This window comes from Brienomyrus brachyistius, chromosome 4, assembly GCF_023856365.1.
Source record: "Brienomyrus brachyistius isolate T26 chromosome 4, BBRACH_0.4, whole genome shotgun sequence".
NCBI classification, from domain to species: domain Eukaryota; kingdom Metazoa; phylum Chordata; class Actinopteri; order Osteoglossiformes; family Mormyridae; genus Brienomyrus; species Brienomyrus brachyistius.
Window position 1 is genome coordinate 15269979 of NC_064536.1, and position 16048 is coordinate 15286026.

The following is a 16048-nucleotide window of genomic DNA, read 5'->3' on the forward strand; positions in this document are numbered from 1 at the left end:
TGTTAGGGGGATTTAAATTCCAACTCCAGTTCCATTTCCTGATTCGGATTGGAATTGATGAATGCGTTCCGGGATGCTCCCAATTCTGGAAACCATCTCTCAACCACATACTGCTACAGCAGAAATGGAAACAGGGATAATGTATATCTGGCAGTAACATTGGCCCTGCCTGAGTAACACTGCATGCTCTTACCTTGTTGCGTCCTGTAAGTACGATCAACTCGGCCATCTGGGCCAGTGGTGTGGACCCAGTCAGCGCCATCTGTCACGTCCTGTTCATATTCACACATAAAGGCGCTCTCAAACCCACACGGGTCTGGTAGGGGGGGACACAGGAATTCAGAGACAAGTCAAGGCTGAACACACCATGCTGGGTGATCATTGACACCTACTAGTTAGTTTGTGGTTGAGTTAGCTTAGTGACCTAACTCATTGGTATACAGCTTGTGGTTTTGGGAAAATGGGGAATTATTTCAAGAACTAATGTGCAATTGTGGCTCTTGGGTCATCTCATCTCATCGCTATGGCTGTTGATCCTCACCTTGATCCACGCAGTGCCCCTCTCTGACAGTAATGTCGTCAATGGCGATGTATCCGATACCCAAGGAGTTCCGTCTACCAGACAACTTTATCTGTAAAGAGTAATCACTCAAAGTGATGTCATACGATTTCAAATACTGAAGTGTTTGGGGTTTGCATGTTGTCCCCAAGTTGTCATGGGGTTTCCTCTGGGTACTCTGGTTCCCCCCCCCCCACACAGTCCAAAAATATGCTGAGGTTAATTGGAGTTATCAACTTCCTCGTAGATGTGCATGTGTGTGTGATTGGTGTGTGAGTGTGCCCTGCGATGGGTTGGCGCCCTGTCTGAGTTGTTCTCTGCCTTACGCCTTAAGCTCCGGACCCCTGTGACCCTCAATAGGATAAGTGGCTACAGAAAAATGGATGAATGTTGAATATTGAAGGTTTTGTGGATGGCTGTTACGTCATTGGTCCAGATATTAGCTGTTGGGTATCAGGTATTGCGGCTGGTTGCTGGGATTAGGTAGTACACTTTAAGTATTGAATGCTCGATGTTGTGAGGTGTGGTCTGGGTTTAAATTGAATCTTTCCATACATCTTCAAGTAGCAAAAGAACAGGAAGGAAGAGCGACGGCAGCCATCTTACTTTCTGCACGTCGGCCATGCTTAGGGTGACCTGCGAATTCAGCCACTCGGCATCCTGCGTACCGTGCCTTCTCCACATCGCCTTTTCAGATTCACTCTATGAGGGAAAAAAACAAAACAAAACAAAAGAATTATACTCTAAATTTTGAAATGTTTGATACATCTGTGGTTACTTTTACTTGCCTGATAAGAAAGTATTGGACAAAATATATGAAAACATAATCAAATATTAAGCATATGAATAATGACGTTTATGAAATTCCATCACCAGTGTAGAACAGCTGATGTTTTATGCAAATGATGACACCCAGACTGGACACTGCTCTGCGCCCACTTACGGTCTGCACCAAGAGCTCCAGGCTGGAGACAGACGACCCCAGCATGTGGTACCAGAAGCTGATGCACACATCTGTGGACTGGAGCATCATGGGTATTGATATCACTGCTGTCTCTCCTTCCTTGGAGCCCAATGCAGGGATGATGAGGTAGAACCCTATCAGTTCAAGCCAAACACATGTCAGAAACGGCAGCAACATTCAGCTTAAATTCTAGAATAGGAATAATGCATTTTCTGTACACTCTACATTCAGGCATATTGTCCATATGCCATAGAGACTATGCCTCATTGGGTAACACTGTTCCCTCACGCATCCAGGGTTGAGGGTGGAGTTTGATGCTCTCCCTGTAATGTGTGGACGTCCTCTGTTTCTTCCTGCAGTGCAAAGTTAGGTGAAGTGGTGTCTCTAGACTCTCTACAGTGCGTGAGCGTATGTGTCGTGTTCCATGCAATGGACTGGCTTCCCGTCCAAGGTGTCCTTGGCCTGGTTTCCAGTGTTTCTAGGTTAGGCTCCAGGTTTTGAGAGATTCTGCACTGGATAAGTGGAATCTTGAGCATGATACTTAACATTCAAGGGATTCTGTACAAAATGTCACTGTATAATCCAGGAAACTGTACCCTTTGGACAGCAGTGCACAAGCTTAATGATATATGTAAATTTTACTGAAGATAACACTGCTTTGAACTTACTGAGCACCCTTATAACGTCTCTGTGGAAGCTTATTAGGAATAATTATTGTAAAGAAGCCTTGTTGAGTCCATTGAATGCAAGTATGAAGACATGCAGAAGTCTGCCTTTGTTTGTACTTAAGACCCATAAAGTTAACAGCAGCTAGGGGGCACACCTTCTTCATTGCCGACACTGTGATCATAGCGAGGCCCATCCTCAGGAGCCTCCACCTCCCGTCCTGCTTGCCTGCTCCAGTTGAAGGAATCGCCAGTCTCCTGGGACCAGCGGCATAATCCTAAGAACCAACAACAAGACCGAAATGGGTCTTAACCCCTGAGCAAAGCCATTCAAAAATGTCACAGTACAGATATATAGTCTATAAGCCAGCTTATCATGATACCAAATTGAAATGGATGCAGGAATTGTCTGCCATAATCAATGAAGTTCTGGTGTGTAGCTTTATGGGGGAAGGGATCTATGCCTGAATCTGGAATATCTTGAGTTTGAATGCTGTGGTTGACAGAGTAATTAAATCACTGTAGGCCTGTCACGGGACGAGGTGAGCGATCGCGAGCAGAGCGGCGATCGTGCGGGAAAGGAGCAGGCAGGCAACAGTATACGGGAAAACGGGGGTTTATTCTGGCTTCGGGGAGCCGGGAACACTGGACGCAGACTGACTTCAACTGACATTAATGACAGACAAAGCAAACTGGGGAGACCAGGACTTAAATACACAGAACAAGGCAGCAAGAAACAAGACACGACTGGGCAGGATCAGGAAATCACACGTGGGTAATTAGGGGGCGTGGCACACACGAGGAGCGGACGAGCCGGGCATGACAAGGCCAATGATCAAGGCTCCTAACCCTGACTGCTCCATGGGCACTGGACGCTGGCTGGTCCGGTGCTCTGACCCCTAAACTTGCTCTCGCCTGAATACACAAGTGTCTGTGTCCATCATGTAGCACAAGCACAGCCTGTTCCTGTTTCCCATAAGCACTCACCCTCCTCAAAGCTGCAGTCCATCGGGCTTGTGGGGGCAGCTGTTGGTATTGTGGTGGGGGCCACTGTGGTGGCCACGAAACCTGGGCAGGTCTGGTCTCTCACGACGTAGATGTCATCCAGGGCGACATCCACTGAACTGCTGGATAGCGCTTTCGCTTCAAACAGGATCTGCACCACAAAATAATAGCAAGTTCACCAATTCCAATGCGAAAAGTGTTAAAATTGTGCCTGAAGTAAGAATTCCATTAAACCAGTGCGATGGAGGTGATCATTATGTTTTTCCTCCTCGGTTACTGCCTTTGTGCTGACCTGTTATCTGTCATTATCTCTTAACCTTCCTGTTCCTGATGCAGCAGGTAGATAAACGTATCTGTGCTTAAGTGCAGTACTGGCATAGAAAATTATGATCAGCCATAAAACGCTGAGTCTGGTGTTCTATAAATCTTATGCAGCTGTTAGTAAGTCTCATTCATTCATTCAGTCATTCAGTCATTCAGTCATTCATTCATTCCTTCATTCATTTATCTTCAATATCACTTGTCCTATGCAAGATTGTGGGGGTCCGGATCCTGCCCTGGAAACAACAGGAACAAGGCAGGGAATAACTCAGGACGGGGCAGCAACCCGTCACAGGGCGCATTCACACAAATTCACTACAATGGATAATTGAACAACTCCAATTCACCTTGGCTCTTTTCTTTTTTTTTCTCGGGGGGTGGGGGGTATCCAGATCGGATACAGTTTCTTTTTAATTTAACAGTTTTTGCCAAACAATACTGCCAAACAACATTTGAAAACTTCATAGTTCATAAGATTTTCATAAAAAAAATCTGTATTTGATGAGGATAACGTGAATGAAAGACACTACATATTATACAGGATCTGCACGAGACAAACGTCAGTGATGCCTCTGAGTGGAATTTTGAGTGAAGCTGTTGATTGTGGAAGATTGCCTTACCTGGTGGCGGCTTGACGTGGAATAATCCACCATGGACTTCAGCCAGACGTTCCCTTGGTATCCCGTCTGGTTCCAGATTGAACGGAGACTCCCAGACTCATTCAAGTGCACCGTAAACCTCACATCACCTGAAGCAAGGATACGAAAAGTCAGCAGAGCACTGCAGTAGATCAAAGCCCAAATAGCGTGTGGACATCGATGAGCTTCAGGAATCGGTGTGAGCAGCGTTTTGGGGACCATAAGCATCCCAGCAACCTGCATCTATGTTATCCAACCCAAAGGCCGGAAGTCATACTTATGGAGAACGTTATAAAGCATTCATATGCCTTCTGAACAAAACATGGGGTCAGAAGGGGTTCTAAACAGTTTTCCTTTCAATGGAAATGAATGGAAAATCCATTCAGTTATGTGGAGCATTTTCTGGGTCCAGAATGCTATGGTCTACAGCGATTTGGCAGGGATGCAATAGTAATATAGTGCAGCTTTTGCTTTCTGATCCCACAATTTTCTGCCTGGCTTACCATGATAGAGCACGCTGAGATGGTACCAGAAGACAAGGCATCCCATAGTTGTGGGATCCATGTATTCACTCTGCAGGTTAGCCGTTGTGGAGGACGTCAGCATGGATTTGCTGTAGTACATGTAGTGACCTGCAGGAAGTAGGTCCAGGTGTATGTGTCGCAACACCTACAGGTAAGAGTGATCGACAAAGGCGGCCATCTTGGTTCTTGTGGTCCTACCTTGACCTGAATTTGTGGTGTGGTCCACGGGCGGGCCGCGGCCGCCTGCAGTGCTAGATGCCGAAGTCCAGTCCCAGTCCATACCACTGACTAATGGACGGACACTCAGCCAACTGCAAGGATCTGACTCAAAGTCGCAGAACCCTATGGCCCAGGATGGCCACAAGTCAACACCCAGACAGAACCTATGGCTCACTTCTATATTGTTGTACCAAGTTCAATAAGGATTACATATGCTAGGTACAGCCCACTTACCTAGAGGGGGGCATGGTCCATTCAGGATTAGGAGGTCATCAATAGCTATGTCCATCCCAACACCATCTCCAGCAACAGCCTCAAACACAACCTGATGACCAGACAACCAGCTGTGAAACAAATCCACCAATCCCCACAATGTACCCAGATGTGCAACCCCACAATTTAAACGAAACATCACACCTGTGCTCCAATGCACCTACATATCAATCTATGTTAAATCTATATATCTATCCAAAAGTCAAATGCCAAACTGGTCTTCATTCCCACATATTACCAATCCAGTCTCCATTTTTTATCTAGTAGGAGAGTCGGGCATCTTTAAAGAAATGTGTCTTTTTCTCAAGGGGTTTTAAAAGGGATTACCTTCACTGGCCAAAAGCTGAAGATGAACTTCCCCCCCAGACATTAAAACCATTAAATGTGGAGTAGAGGGACAGCAAATGTCACCAGCATGTCATCTGTAAGTCATGTGTGTTCAATTCAGGTATAAATTTCCGATGGTTTTTAAATCCTATTCCTCTATTCATCTTGAATTGTAAGCATCACCAATTCTAATACGAAAACTGCTAAAATTGTGTCTCTAAGTGTCTGAGGTAAAAATTGGCCGACGTGACTTTCAGACCTTTTCTCCACCAGGAAGTCCATCTGGAACATTCTGTCATTGTTATTTACTGCTGAAAACTGGTTACACACAGGTCAAAATTCCCAGATTCCATAAAACCAGTGCGACGGAGGTGATCATTCTGTTTTCCTCCTCGGTTACTGCCTTTGTGCTGACCTGTTATCTGTCGTTATCTCATAACCTTCCTGTTCCTGATGTAGCAGGTAGATAAACGTATCTGTGCTTAAGTGCAGTACTGGCATAGAAAATTATGATCGGCCATAAAACTCTTAGTCTGGTGTTCAAATACAGTGCAGGGAATAACTCAGGACGGGGCACCAACCCAACATAGGGCACATTCACACAAATTCACTACAACGGATCATTCAACCACTCCAATTCACAGTGGCTCTTTTTGTGTAGTTTGGGCTGGGGGGGGGAACCCAGAGTTTCTTTTACAATAAAGTACAGTTTACACTTTACAGTTTCTTTTTAATTTAACAGTTTTTGGCTATACTGCCAAACAACATTTGAAGTCTTCATACAGTAGTTCATATGATTTTGATAAAAAAAAGTATGTATTTGATGAGGATTAATGAAAGACACTACGTATTATACAGGATATGGGTCGTATAAAGATAGATGTAATGTTTCTATGTGTCGTCAAAACAATTCATGCCTTGAGAATATCTGTCTTTTAACATGTTAACTTAGCATGTCGTTATTCAATGCATTTGGGCCAATGGAAATGGGCGAATAATTTAATTTAGCACATTCTCCATTCTCCCATTTTCATGCTGTTTGTGCCCTATTGATTCCGCCATATAATAGATCAGCATTAGCAGTATATTTTACAAGGCAAAGTCTGGTTGTAATTGAACTCCAAACTCATACCTATAGGCTGAAATTTCCAGAAACAGGCTTGAGAGTTATGTGTTGTATTTTGAGAAAACTATGCAAAAAGTACCTGCTCGTTCTGCACAAAGTCTAGGGTACTGACCTGATATGGTGCTTTCTTCCAGAATACATGCTTGCTTCATGAAAGACAATGGAAATGTAACTTTTGCACTGCATGTCAGATAACGTGCTGAGCGTGATGTCGATACACTGTACAGTATACGATAAGGAGATAATCAGCTGGGGTCAGATGCACTGAGGTGCATGAGTGCAGCACACACACGTACTGCTGGCTCTCGTTTTACATGATTAACCTTCCTGAACTGCATTCCAGCAGCAATCATGGAGAAGTACAGGGAGCCATCTAAGTAAAGCCCTACAGCCTGAATAGACCAGGATGCCGAAGTAGGATACGATGCTAGATTTCATATCTGACAGATGGTCGGCCGCATAGGTTTAAACCCCACTCTTGGTACTGGGCTTTTGGCAGGTCCTAGCTGTACATTATTATTGTCTTTGAATTAGCAGACGGCCACCCTTTTCTGAACCCCGGTAAAACACTTTAGTAACAGAGGAGTAGCTTTTGGGGCTGGTGTGTCGCTTACTGGGTTAGGATACTGTGCCTGGGATCGGAAGGTTGCTGGTTCAATTCCCAGGATCGGCAGAGCGATCTCACGGTTGAACGCTTAAGCAAGGACCCTACCCCAGTTGCTGTAGGGATTGGCTGACCCTGTCTTCTTAAAACACGTATGTCACTGTGGATAATGGTGTCTCCTAAAGAATAAATAACGTAAATGCTATGGGAACACCTAGTGAACTGTGGGCCTCACCTGGTACGGGGCATCATGGCTAAGGACCGTAGCTCTGCCCTGCCTCCAGAGGTCCCCCTGCTTTCCATGCTCGCTCCACAGAAGCACCCTGGACCGGTCCAGCTTCTGCAGGTAGATGCTGAGGGTCCCGACACCCTCGCCGTCCATGTGGTACCAGAACTTCAGACATTCCCCACTTTTCGGAGTTGGGTCGTGCAGGCGGGTCAGCACTCGGCCCGCGTCACCGACGGACCAGCGCCAGATCTGGGCGCTCAGATAGTAACCTGAAGGCAGAAGCATGACATCTGTGTCCTCTGTGCAGTGATTTTTTATTTTTTAAGGGCCCAACATTTTTAAGCCACAACCCATCACAGGGCACACACACACACACACACACATGTCGGGTAAACCTATCTTTTTGGGGTCCGCTCATTCATTTCTATGGGAAAAATGCTAACACTAACTATGACAGCCTTAACCCCCGCCCTACCCTAACCATAACCATAAGTTCCATCCATCCATTTTCAAAACCGCTTATCCTACTGGGTCGCGGGGGGTCAGGAGCCTATCCCGGAAGCAATGGGCACGAGGCAGGGAACAACCCAGGATGGGGGGCCAGCCCATCGCAGGGCACACTCACACACCAGTCACTCACGCATTCACACCTACGGGCAATTTAGCAACTCAAATTAGCCTCAGCATGTTTTTGGACTGTGGGGGGAAACCGGAGTACCCGGAGGAAACCCCACGACGACATGGGGAGAACATGCAAACTCCACACACATGTAACCCAGGCGGAGACTCGAACCTGGGTCCCAGAGGTGTGAGGCAACAGTGCTAACCACTGCACCACCATGCCACCCCCCTAACCATGTTTTTTGACTGTGGGGGGAAACCGGAGTACCCAGACGAAACCCCACAATGGCACGGGAAGAACGTGTAAACTCCACACACATGGACCTGGGCTAGAGACTTGAGCCATGGAGTCATCCATATATTTTAACATTTATTTTTAATATATATTTTAATAAAGTGCAGATGTAATGATTTTATTGAATCTTTGGTTACAGTTTACCCTTAAATGTCAATATAAATATAAATCACTCAGTGTATAGTCCAGATTCAAATATTATTGCATATATTTCTTATATACTGTGCATAACTCATATTAAACAAATTCAATTAAACAAACAAACAGAAGTTATTAAGATCATAATGTTTTTCACTCTCACCTTGAGCCGTCCCCAGGGTGTGGTCGTGGCCGGGACTGGAGGTGTTTACAGACTGCTCCCCTGTGGTTCTGCTCCAGTTAAAGTTCCCCGTGTGGTCTTGCAGCAGGCCGCAGAGGGAGCCCTGGAAGGTGCACTCTCTCTCGGCGCGGCACGACCCATCCGGGGCGGCGGAAACAACCACGTCGTCGATGGCGATGCTCCCGTAGGCCCCGCCCACCGTGGCCTCGAACACAAACTGGAACGTGGCGACCATAAAGCAGGTTAACACGCATCGTTAGAAGCTGAGCACAGACCGTCTTACATGCACCTCATTCAGATGCTCTGCCCTTTAGCGGTGAAACAACTGGACTTTATCGGCTTGCACATCATTGCCTACCCTTCCATCCATTTTGCAAAGTCACTTAACCAGTACAGGGTCACTATGAGCCTATCCCAAGAAGCCTTAGTACCGAGTATCAAACTCCAGTCCTGGGGGGCTGGAGTACTGCACCCTATTACTGTAGGTTTCGCCACACTTAGGGGGCCGGAGTACTGCAGCATTTTAGGTTTCGCTACACTGAGGGGGCCGGAGTACTGCACCATTTTAGGTTTCGCCACACTGAGGGGGCCGGAGTACTGCACCATTTTAGGTTTCGCCACACTTAGGGGGCCGGAGTACTGCACCATTTTAGGTTTCGCCACACTTAGGGGGCCGGAGTACTGCACCATTTTAGGTTTCGCCACACTTAAGACACCTGATTCAACTCCCAGCAGCTCCTTGTGCTAATTACCACACAGCACTTGAGCTGAATCATTTATTGTGGATCAGGGAAAGAACTAAGCTACACAGGGCTCTGGCCCTATAATAATTATCATAATAATTATCATTAATAATACTGTACCGAGCTTGACAGAAGAGATATAGGGGACAAGGCGGGTGGGATGAGGTGCCCCTGTACCTGTACTGGTGTGTCACTCTCTTCGATTTGGAGGTCCACAAAGTGCCACTTGTTCCCCTGTGTCCCGGTTCGCACCCACTGCAGTCTGTCACCCCCTCCGGAGTGTCTGGAAATGAACTTCAGGGATCCTGGAAGGGGGGTCCAAGTCAGATTTATTATCTCTAGCTCAAACTTAGGTTAAGCTGCTCACTGAGCCTTTGCTATGGATGTAGAGCTATAATAAAATAAAATAAATAAATTTAGTTATTGCAATGAGTCTTATTGATAGACTGTGACTCACACTGCTTCAGCGAGTCAGTTTTAACTGTTTGATTAAATAAAAATTACATTAAGTCATTCTGATGAGCTACAGTTTAAAGTAAAACCACACTGAGTCTTAACACTCGACAGTGACTCACTGCTCCAGTGAGTCAGTTGTTATTGTTTAAGTACATAAAAATCACATTGCGCCTTATAAATGGACTGTGACTCGCACTGCTGTAGTAAGTCAGTTATAATTATTGTATAACATCTATAAAATCACACCGGTAGAACTGCTGGGTGCTGTGAGTCACCTGTGGTATCTAATAAAGTACTGTAACCAATGAAAAGAAAGTTGAGTGTGATTGACAGCTCAGAAAGAGGCTCTATGGCTTCGGAGTTTTGGTTTTCCCATCCTAATTGGCTAGTTCCCCACAATGCCCGGGTCCTCCAAGCAGTGCAGAGGAGAAGCTGCTCTCACCAACGGTGCCTCCAAACATATGGTACCAGAAGCTGAGACACTGTGCTTTTCTGGCATCCTGGGGGTAGCTCAGCAGTCGGGCTTGAACAGGGGTTGCTGTTCTGGACTTTGAACCCACAAACATGTAGTAACCTTGAAAGACAAAAACAGACAAGCGCAAAAAAGACGAATTTTCCGCACACCTTAGAAGAATAAAAGAACCGTCTCTTAATTGTTGTGGTGCTTGTAGAAAATGAGTAATAATACTCATTAAAACTCATTAAAATAAGACGTGACGTTGCTCAGGGAGAAGCTGTAACTACGCGCTGATCGCTCGTGAAATTATGCTGAAATTGGCTGAAATTGCAGAAAATTGGTGATGATGCTTGCAAGATTCTATGTTTATCTTGTATAAATGTTTTATTAAACATTACAGACAAATGTCGGATGCTTAAAGAGTAAGAAAACGAAGCTAGCTAATCACCCTGCAGAAAGCTTAAAACGGCGAATGCTGGTTACTTCTGAGACTAACTTGGCAGCAAATGAAGTGAATGAGGAAAGTGAAATGGCAAGCAAGTGTCCTTTAAAAGATCAGAAGGATGTCTTCTAGGTGGAGATAACATTGCATTCCCTTCGTGGTCTGCTTTGTATATCTTGCCAATCGATTGGATTAAAGCCGTCCTGCCCCAGTTCTCATAAGTGTGCTATCATTACTTTTGAGTCCACTGGCTGAAGTGGTTTACATCTTTATCAGAAGGGCTAAGACCTTCATAAGCACAAGGTTTCTTCTCACATCAATCAGCTTTTTTTGTGTTAGTTTCCCATAAATACGACTTAACATCCATTGAAGCAAGGCCTTCTGTAGTGCGTGTAACCCCTTGACAGCTAGGGGGCAGCATACCGGTGCCGCTGGTGTGGTCATGGTCTGGGCGTAGCTGCTGGCCCCATGGGTCTTTCCCGATGACCCTCTCCCAGGAGGCTGGAGAACCTTGGTCATTGTACCAGGCACAGGCGTCCGCCTCGAATGAGCAGGAGAGCCGCGAAGACCCGGCAGGAATGTCCCGCTCGGAGCAGTCCAGCAGCTGCACGTCGTCCAGCGCCACGTCCTGGTCACCGATGAACGTGGGTGACACCATGAACTGCAGCTATGGGTTTATGGGAGATACAGGGAAAGAGGGGTGGATCAGGAACGAGGGAAATGTGGATGAGGTAGGATAGATCCAGTGTGGTTTTTCCAGGGATAATCATTCATCTTTCGTCTGTTTAGACAATTCACAGACAGTTTAACTGGTTTTACACGGGAAGTACCTCCCCTATTTACACTGGATTTACCTCCCCTGTTTATACTGGATTTATTTCCACTGTTTACACTGGATTTATCTCCCCTGTTTACACTGAATTACATCAGCACTACACAACCTGATTTCAAAAACACTATGCGTTAAAACACAACTATTGAGAGTGGTTCTTACTGCAAAGTCATTGTTACAGAGCAAAACCCAATTTTATAGTATGATAAGATATACATTTTGCTATTAAGTTTTCAATGCAAGCATCATACATATAGGTATTGGAATTTTATATCTTACATTGGGGCCCACATCTGAAGTAATCATTGTAATATCAACCGAATTTTTATTTTAATTAAATGTATAATTTAATGAATAAATGTAATGTAATGTACTGTAAATGTATAATTAAACATTTAATGTATCATTAATGTAATTAATGTAATGCATATTTATTTTATAATGGAAATGTATAATTTTATGTATGATTCAATATATGTTTTGGTTGCTAATGTAAATGTTTTGGCTGCTGTAATGTCTGCATCAGAACCCAGTAAGTGAGCTGACAGGGCAGATGGCAGATTCCCAGTGAATCTCTGTGCCACGTCTGAAATCATGCCTCCTTGTACCATCAGAGACAGAGATAAGGCCTGCATGTGTTCGGGCCGCCCGGAGGTTTAGGGGCCCCAAAGTGTTTTTTCAGTGGGGCCCCAGAACCACCCAGCCCACCGCTGACGCCAGACGGGGCCCACCTTGGAACCTGCGGCTCTGTTCCCGATGTGGACAGTAACATTTTCCCAGCCCCTGGTCTGGGCCTTCTTTATCTCCCACAGCTTCTGGAGGGATGAGTTTGTGGTGACGTGTAAGGAGACTTCTGAGGAAAGCCCTATGCTGTCAAACAGGTGGTACCAAAAGCTAGAAGCAAGGAAAAAATAATTCAGTCAATGGATCTGCTACCATTAAAAATCCATAGATGTATGTATCCAGGAGGCTTTAAAGGAAGCTGCTCAGCAAAGTGCACAAGATGCTGAAATATAGGGAAACCTGACCACAACTTGACCAATGTCAGTTGCGTTCCATGGAAAAGGAACTAGCCAGCTAACGGCATCAAGCTAACGATTTCGCTACTGACTAACTCCAGACTCAGGCTATAGTTTCCAAGCAAAAATGTGATCCTCACGTGATGTGACAGCCTATTGCCGTGGGTTTGTGAAGGACGGTTTCCAGCTGGGCTTTGGACAAGGGAGATGGATTAGATCCCTCCACGTGCATGATGCTACCTGGAGAACGACAGGAGAATGTGGTATGTGACAATATGCACGGCAAGCTTACCGTGTGCTATCAGTCTCTGGGTGGCAGAATCACGGAAAGAAAGCACGACATAGCGAGAGCGGTAAACGGAACAGAGGAACAGGCAAGAGTAGAATGAAATATCAGAAAAAAACAAAAAAATAATCACATGTTAGGAAATGAACCTATAATAGAGGGGGAAACTGGGTAATGGTCAAACACCCTTTCTTGATTTCCATAAAAAGTATAGACACACGTGTACATATATGGAGGATGAGAGTGGGTTTTGGGGTCATAGCACAGGATCAGCCAGCATCAAGGATAGGATCAGCCAGAGTGAAGCACAAGGTCAGCCAGCAAGAAGCACAGGATCAGCCACCGTTAAGCACCGGATCAGCCAGCATCAAGGGGATAAGCACTATGCTCAAGGGTCCAAAAGTGGTATGATTGCTCTGCCAGCTACAAAGATGGATACTGCATGAACACCATGGCAGATTCAGGGGGCCCGGCACTTTACAGGGGTCCTTGATTACATAAAATTGGATGAAAGGCCCCTAGGTGACATTTTGTCAGGGGGCCCATGCCCCTGGCTACTGGATCTAAACCCATAATCATTTGGATACAGATCACTGTCCTTATATATTATATATTATATTTGTATAATATATAACATATTTCTGCACTGCCCCAGAAGATGACAGTAGAAACTGAAATGACTTTGGATTCTTCTTGTGAGACAGGACTTGGTCTATGTAGGGCCGTAGCCAATGGGAACAGGCATAACCAACCCAAACCCAGGTAGGGCCTCCATCAGCACATGGGAACAGGGATAACCAACCAAAAGCTGGGTAGCGCCTCCATCATCACATAGGAACAGGAATAACCAACCAAAAGTCCGGAAGTCCCTCCATCATCACATGGGAACAGGGATAACCAACCCAAAGCCAGTTAGTGCCTCCAGCAGCACATATGATCAGGAAAACCTACCGAACGGTGAGCCGGTGGTGTGGTCCACCCCGGGCTCGGAGCTGACGTTGGCCATTTCTAGCCTCCATCTGTAGAAGCTGCTGCTCACGTCTTTCCACCCACATGAGTGCAGGTCAAAGTTACAGGACCCTGTAGGATCAGAAAAACGTTCACATAACAGTAACAGCCTTACGTGGGATTGGATCATGGTTGTCATACTCGATCTTTAAACAGTCTGAGAACAGATGCAACTCAAGAGATCAGCTTGACCATCACACAGGCTTAGTCCCGCACCCAGTCGGTCTGGTCTCTCATGAAAATACAGCTCATGAGAGCAGCGGATCCAGAAAGCGACTTGCCGCAGAACTCTTCATCCGATCCATCGGTGCAGTCACTATGGTAGTCGCAGACGTTCTCCTGGGAGACACATTCTTGGGAAGCACACTGGAACTCTCCTTCAAGACACCTGTGAACCGCTACTGAAACAGACAAGCCAGCAGCGCCAGGGAAAGCCCTAGTGAACACTCTGCCTCGACTGAAATGTCTTCCGAGCAGATACGAGCACATGATGAGCACCGTTTAACAATCATCCATGAGTATCTTGGAGACCACGTACCGGTCACATGTAGACCCCAGAGCAGGACCTCCAGAAAGCCAAGGAAAGCTGCCAATTGAAAAACCATCACAAAACATCAGCGACAACCGATCTGTGTTGTGATCTAGAGCTCCAAGGGATAAATGCCACATCGTACTACGGACAACGTTAATGTTCAACCTTAAAATGAACACACAGCTTCCTGCCGCCACTATGCACATAGTTTTTTTGGGAAGTTTCTGTCGTAAAGTCAACAGTAGTTTTTTTTTTTTTTGAGAGAGAGAAATATAAACGGCGCTGTTGAGATCAGAATGAATAGCTTGCAGTCGCTCTTTAATAAATTCGACTGGACTGGGGGAGACAGTATATGCAGCAAACTCTTTCACAAAGTATCTGAGAAGTACAGCGATCTTGAGCTTCCTTTAGTCCTGTATTTGTTATCCTCTGTGGGTTTCGTACGCCGCATTTCTTACCCGTCTCTCTGCCCCACTGCATCCCTTTGGCTTTCGTCACCAGCAGTAATTACGATTCTTACCCTCACTTCACATATTTTCGTGACGCACGCAGATTCTTATCTTGGTGAAATAGCTACCTAGGTCCCCATCAGAAAATATATTTTCTGTTCCTCCTGAACTCCCTAAAAAACTTCCCTCCTCACGCTGGTAGAAATTCTATTAGCACACGAATGTTTTCTTTTCATGTCAGGGAACGTGGAGCATGAGACACCGGGACCGACGACCCAGAGAGCATCGCATGAACTGCAGATTCCCACCACGCGCAAAATCATTGGCACGTGCAGAGTGAGGAGCTCACAGTATCTGTGGGGCAGGTAAAGTCCTGTTTTCGGACAGCCAATCACATGCGTATTAATCGAGCCCCCGTTGTATGGTGCTTCTCTCGCTCCCACATTCAGCTGGTGTTGGCCAGCCCCCTCTCCTACACCCCCCAGGTCCGTGAGCTCACACCCCCCTCATGGATCACTGCATCTGGTGTCCGTGCAGCATTCTGAAGCATCTTACCTAGCAGCAGGTGGGCTGACCTTCTCATGCTGAGGCAGAACGGGTCAAAGAGGGGCAGGTGCAGCCCTCAGCCCACAAGGCGAACGTCGTACGTCCACAAAGAATCAGTTAGCAGCCTAACTTATAGTCTTTATCTGGGTCGCTCTCCTGGATTACCTTATCTGTGTTGAAGCTAAAGTCCACTGTGAACTCAGAATGCCCTGCTTGGAGGACATGCCCCTGACTGCTTTCAACATCGCTAACACAGACCCACTAACACAGACCCAGTAACGCAGACCCACTAACACAGACCCACTAACACAGACCCAGTGTCTGGTTTGTTTTGCTGTGGGTTTACCTTTTGCTGAACCCCAGAGATTGTGACCTTGCTGTCGTTTTTCCATAGCGTGCTTGTAAAAACACCTAAATACGTTCATATCGCACGTAGAAATGCTACAGTTTAATGCCATTTGTTTGCACATTCTCACACTTATCCTTACTGTCATGTTGGGGTCGGCAATGACCCATTTGTATGGTTAGAATACATAAAAGCACCATATAGATTTGTAAACTGCATTAAGGCTTTTTGACTTTCTCAGGA

At 45.8% G+C, this 16048-nt stretch overlaps 1 protein-coding gene across 20 annotated transcripts in view; it reads right to left on the reverse strand.

Moving 5' to 3' along the window:
- Positions 1-15636, reverse strand: part of si:ch211-106h4.4 (MAM and LDL-receptor class A domain-containing protein 1) — a 57294-nt gene extending 41658 nt beyond the window's left edge. For 14 of the 20 annotated variants that reach the window (XM_049010552.1, XM_049010551.1, XM_049010553.1 and 11 more), the window contains exons 1-21: positions 15469-15636; positions 14471-14518; positions 14214-14333; positions 13872-14004; positions 12779-12874; positions 12351-12513; positions 11211-11454; positions 10331-10462; positions 9610-9737; positions 8672-8906; positions 7461-7723; positions 5130-5220; positions 4875-5018; positions 4656-4784; positions 4135-4262; positions 3176-3344; positions 2347-2466; positions 1503-1657; positions 1166-1261; positions 542-632; positions 194-316 (exon numbers count right to left, since the gene is read on the reverse strand). In XM_049010552.1, coding sequence (XP_048866509.1) covers positions 194-316; positions 542-632; positions 1166-1261; positions 1503-1657; positions 2347-2466; positions 3176-3344; positions 4135-4262; positions 4656-4784; positions 4875-5018; positions 5130-5220; positions 7461-7723; positions 8672-8906; positions 9610-9737; positions 10331-10462; positions 11211-11454; positions 12351-12513; positions 12779-12874; positions 13872-14004; positions 14214-14333; positions 14471-14518; positions 15469-15496 — 2836 coding nt within the window. In that variant the 5' untranslated portion in view covers positions 15497-15636. Of the gene's footprint in view, positions 1-193; positions 317-541; positions 633-1165; positions 1262-1502; positions 1658-2346; positions 2467-3175; positions 3345-4134; positions 4263-4655; positions 4785-4874; positions 5019-5129; positions 5221-7460; positions 7724-8671; positions 8907-9609; positions 9738-10330; positions 10463-11210; positions 11455-12350; positions 12514-12778; positions 12875-13871; positions 14005-14148; positions 14334-14470; positions 14519-14922; positions 15237-15468 lie in introns of those variants that run through there. The other 6 variants (XM_049010566.1, XM_049010565.1, XM_049010554.1 and 3 more) reach the window with 5 other exon arrangements.
- Positions 15637-16048: the final 412 nt, after the last annotated feature.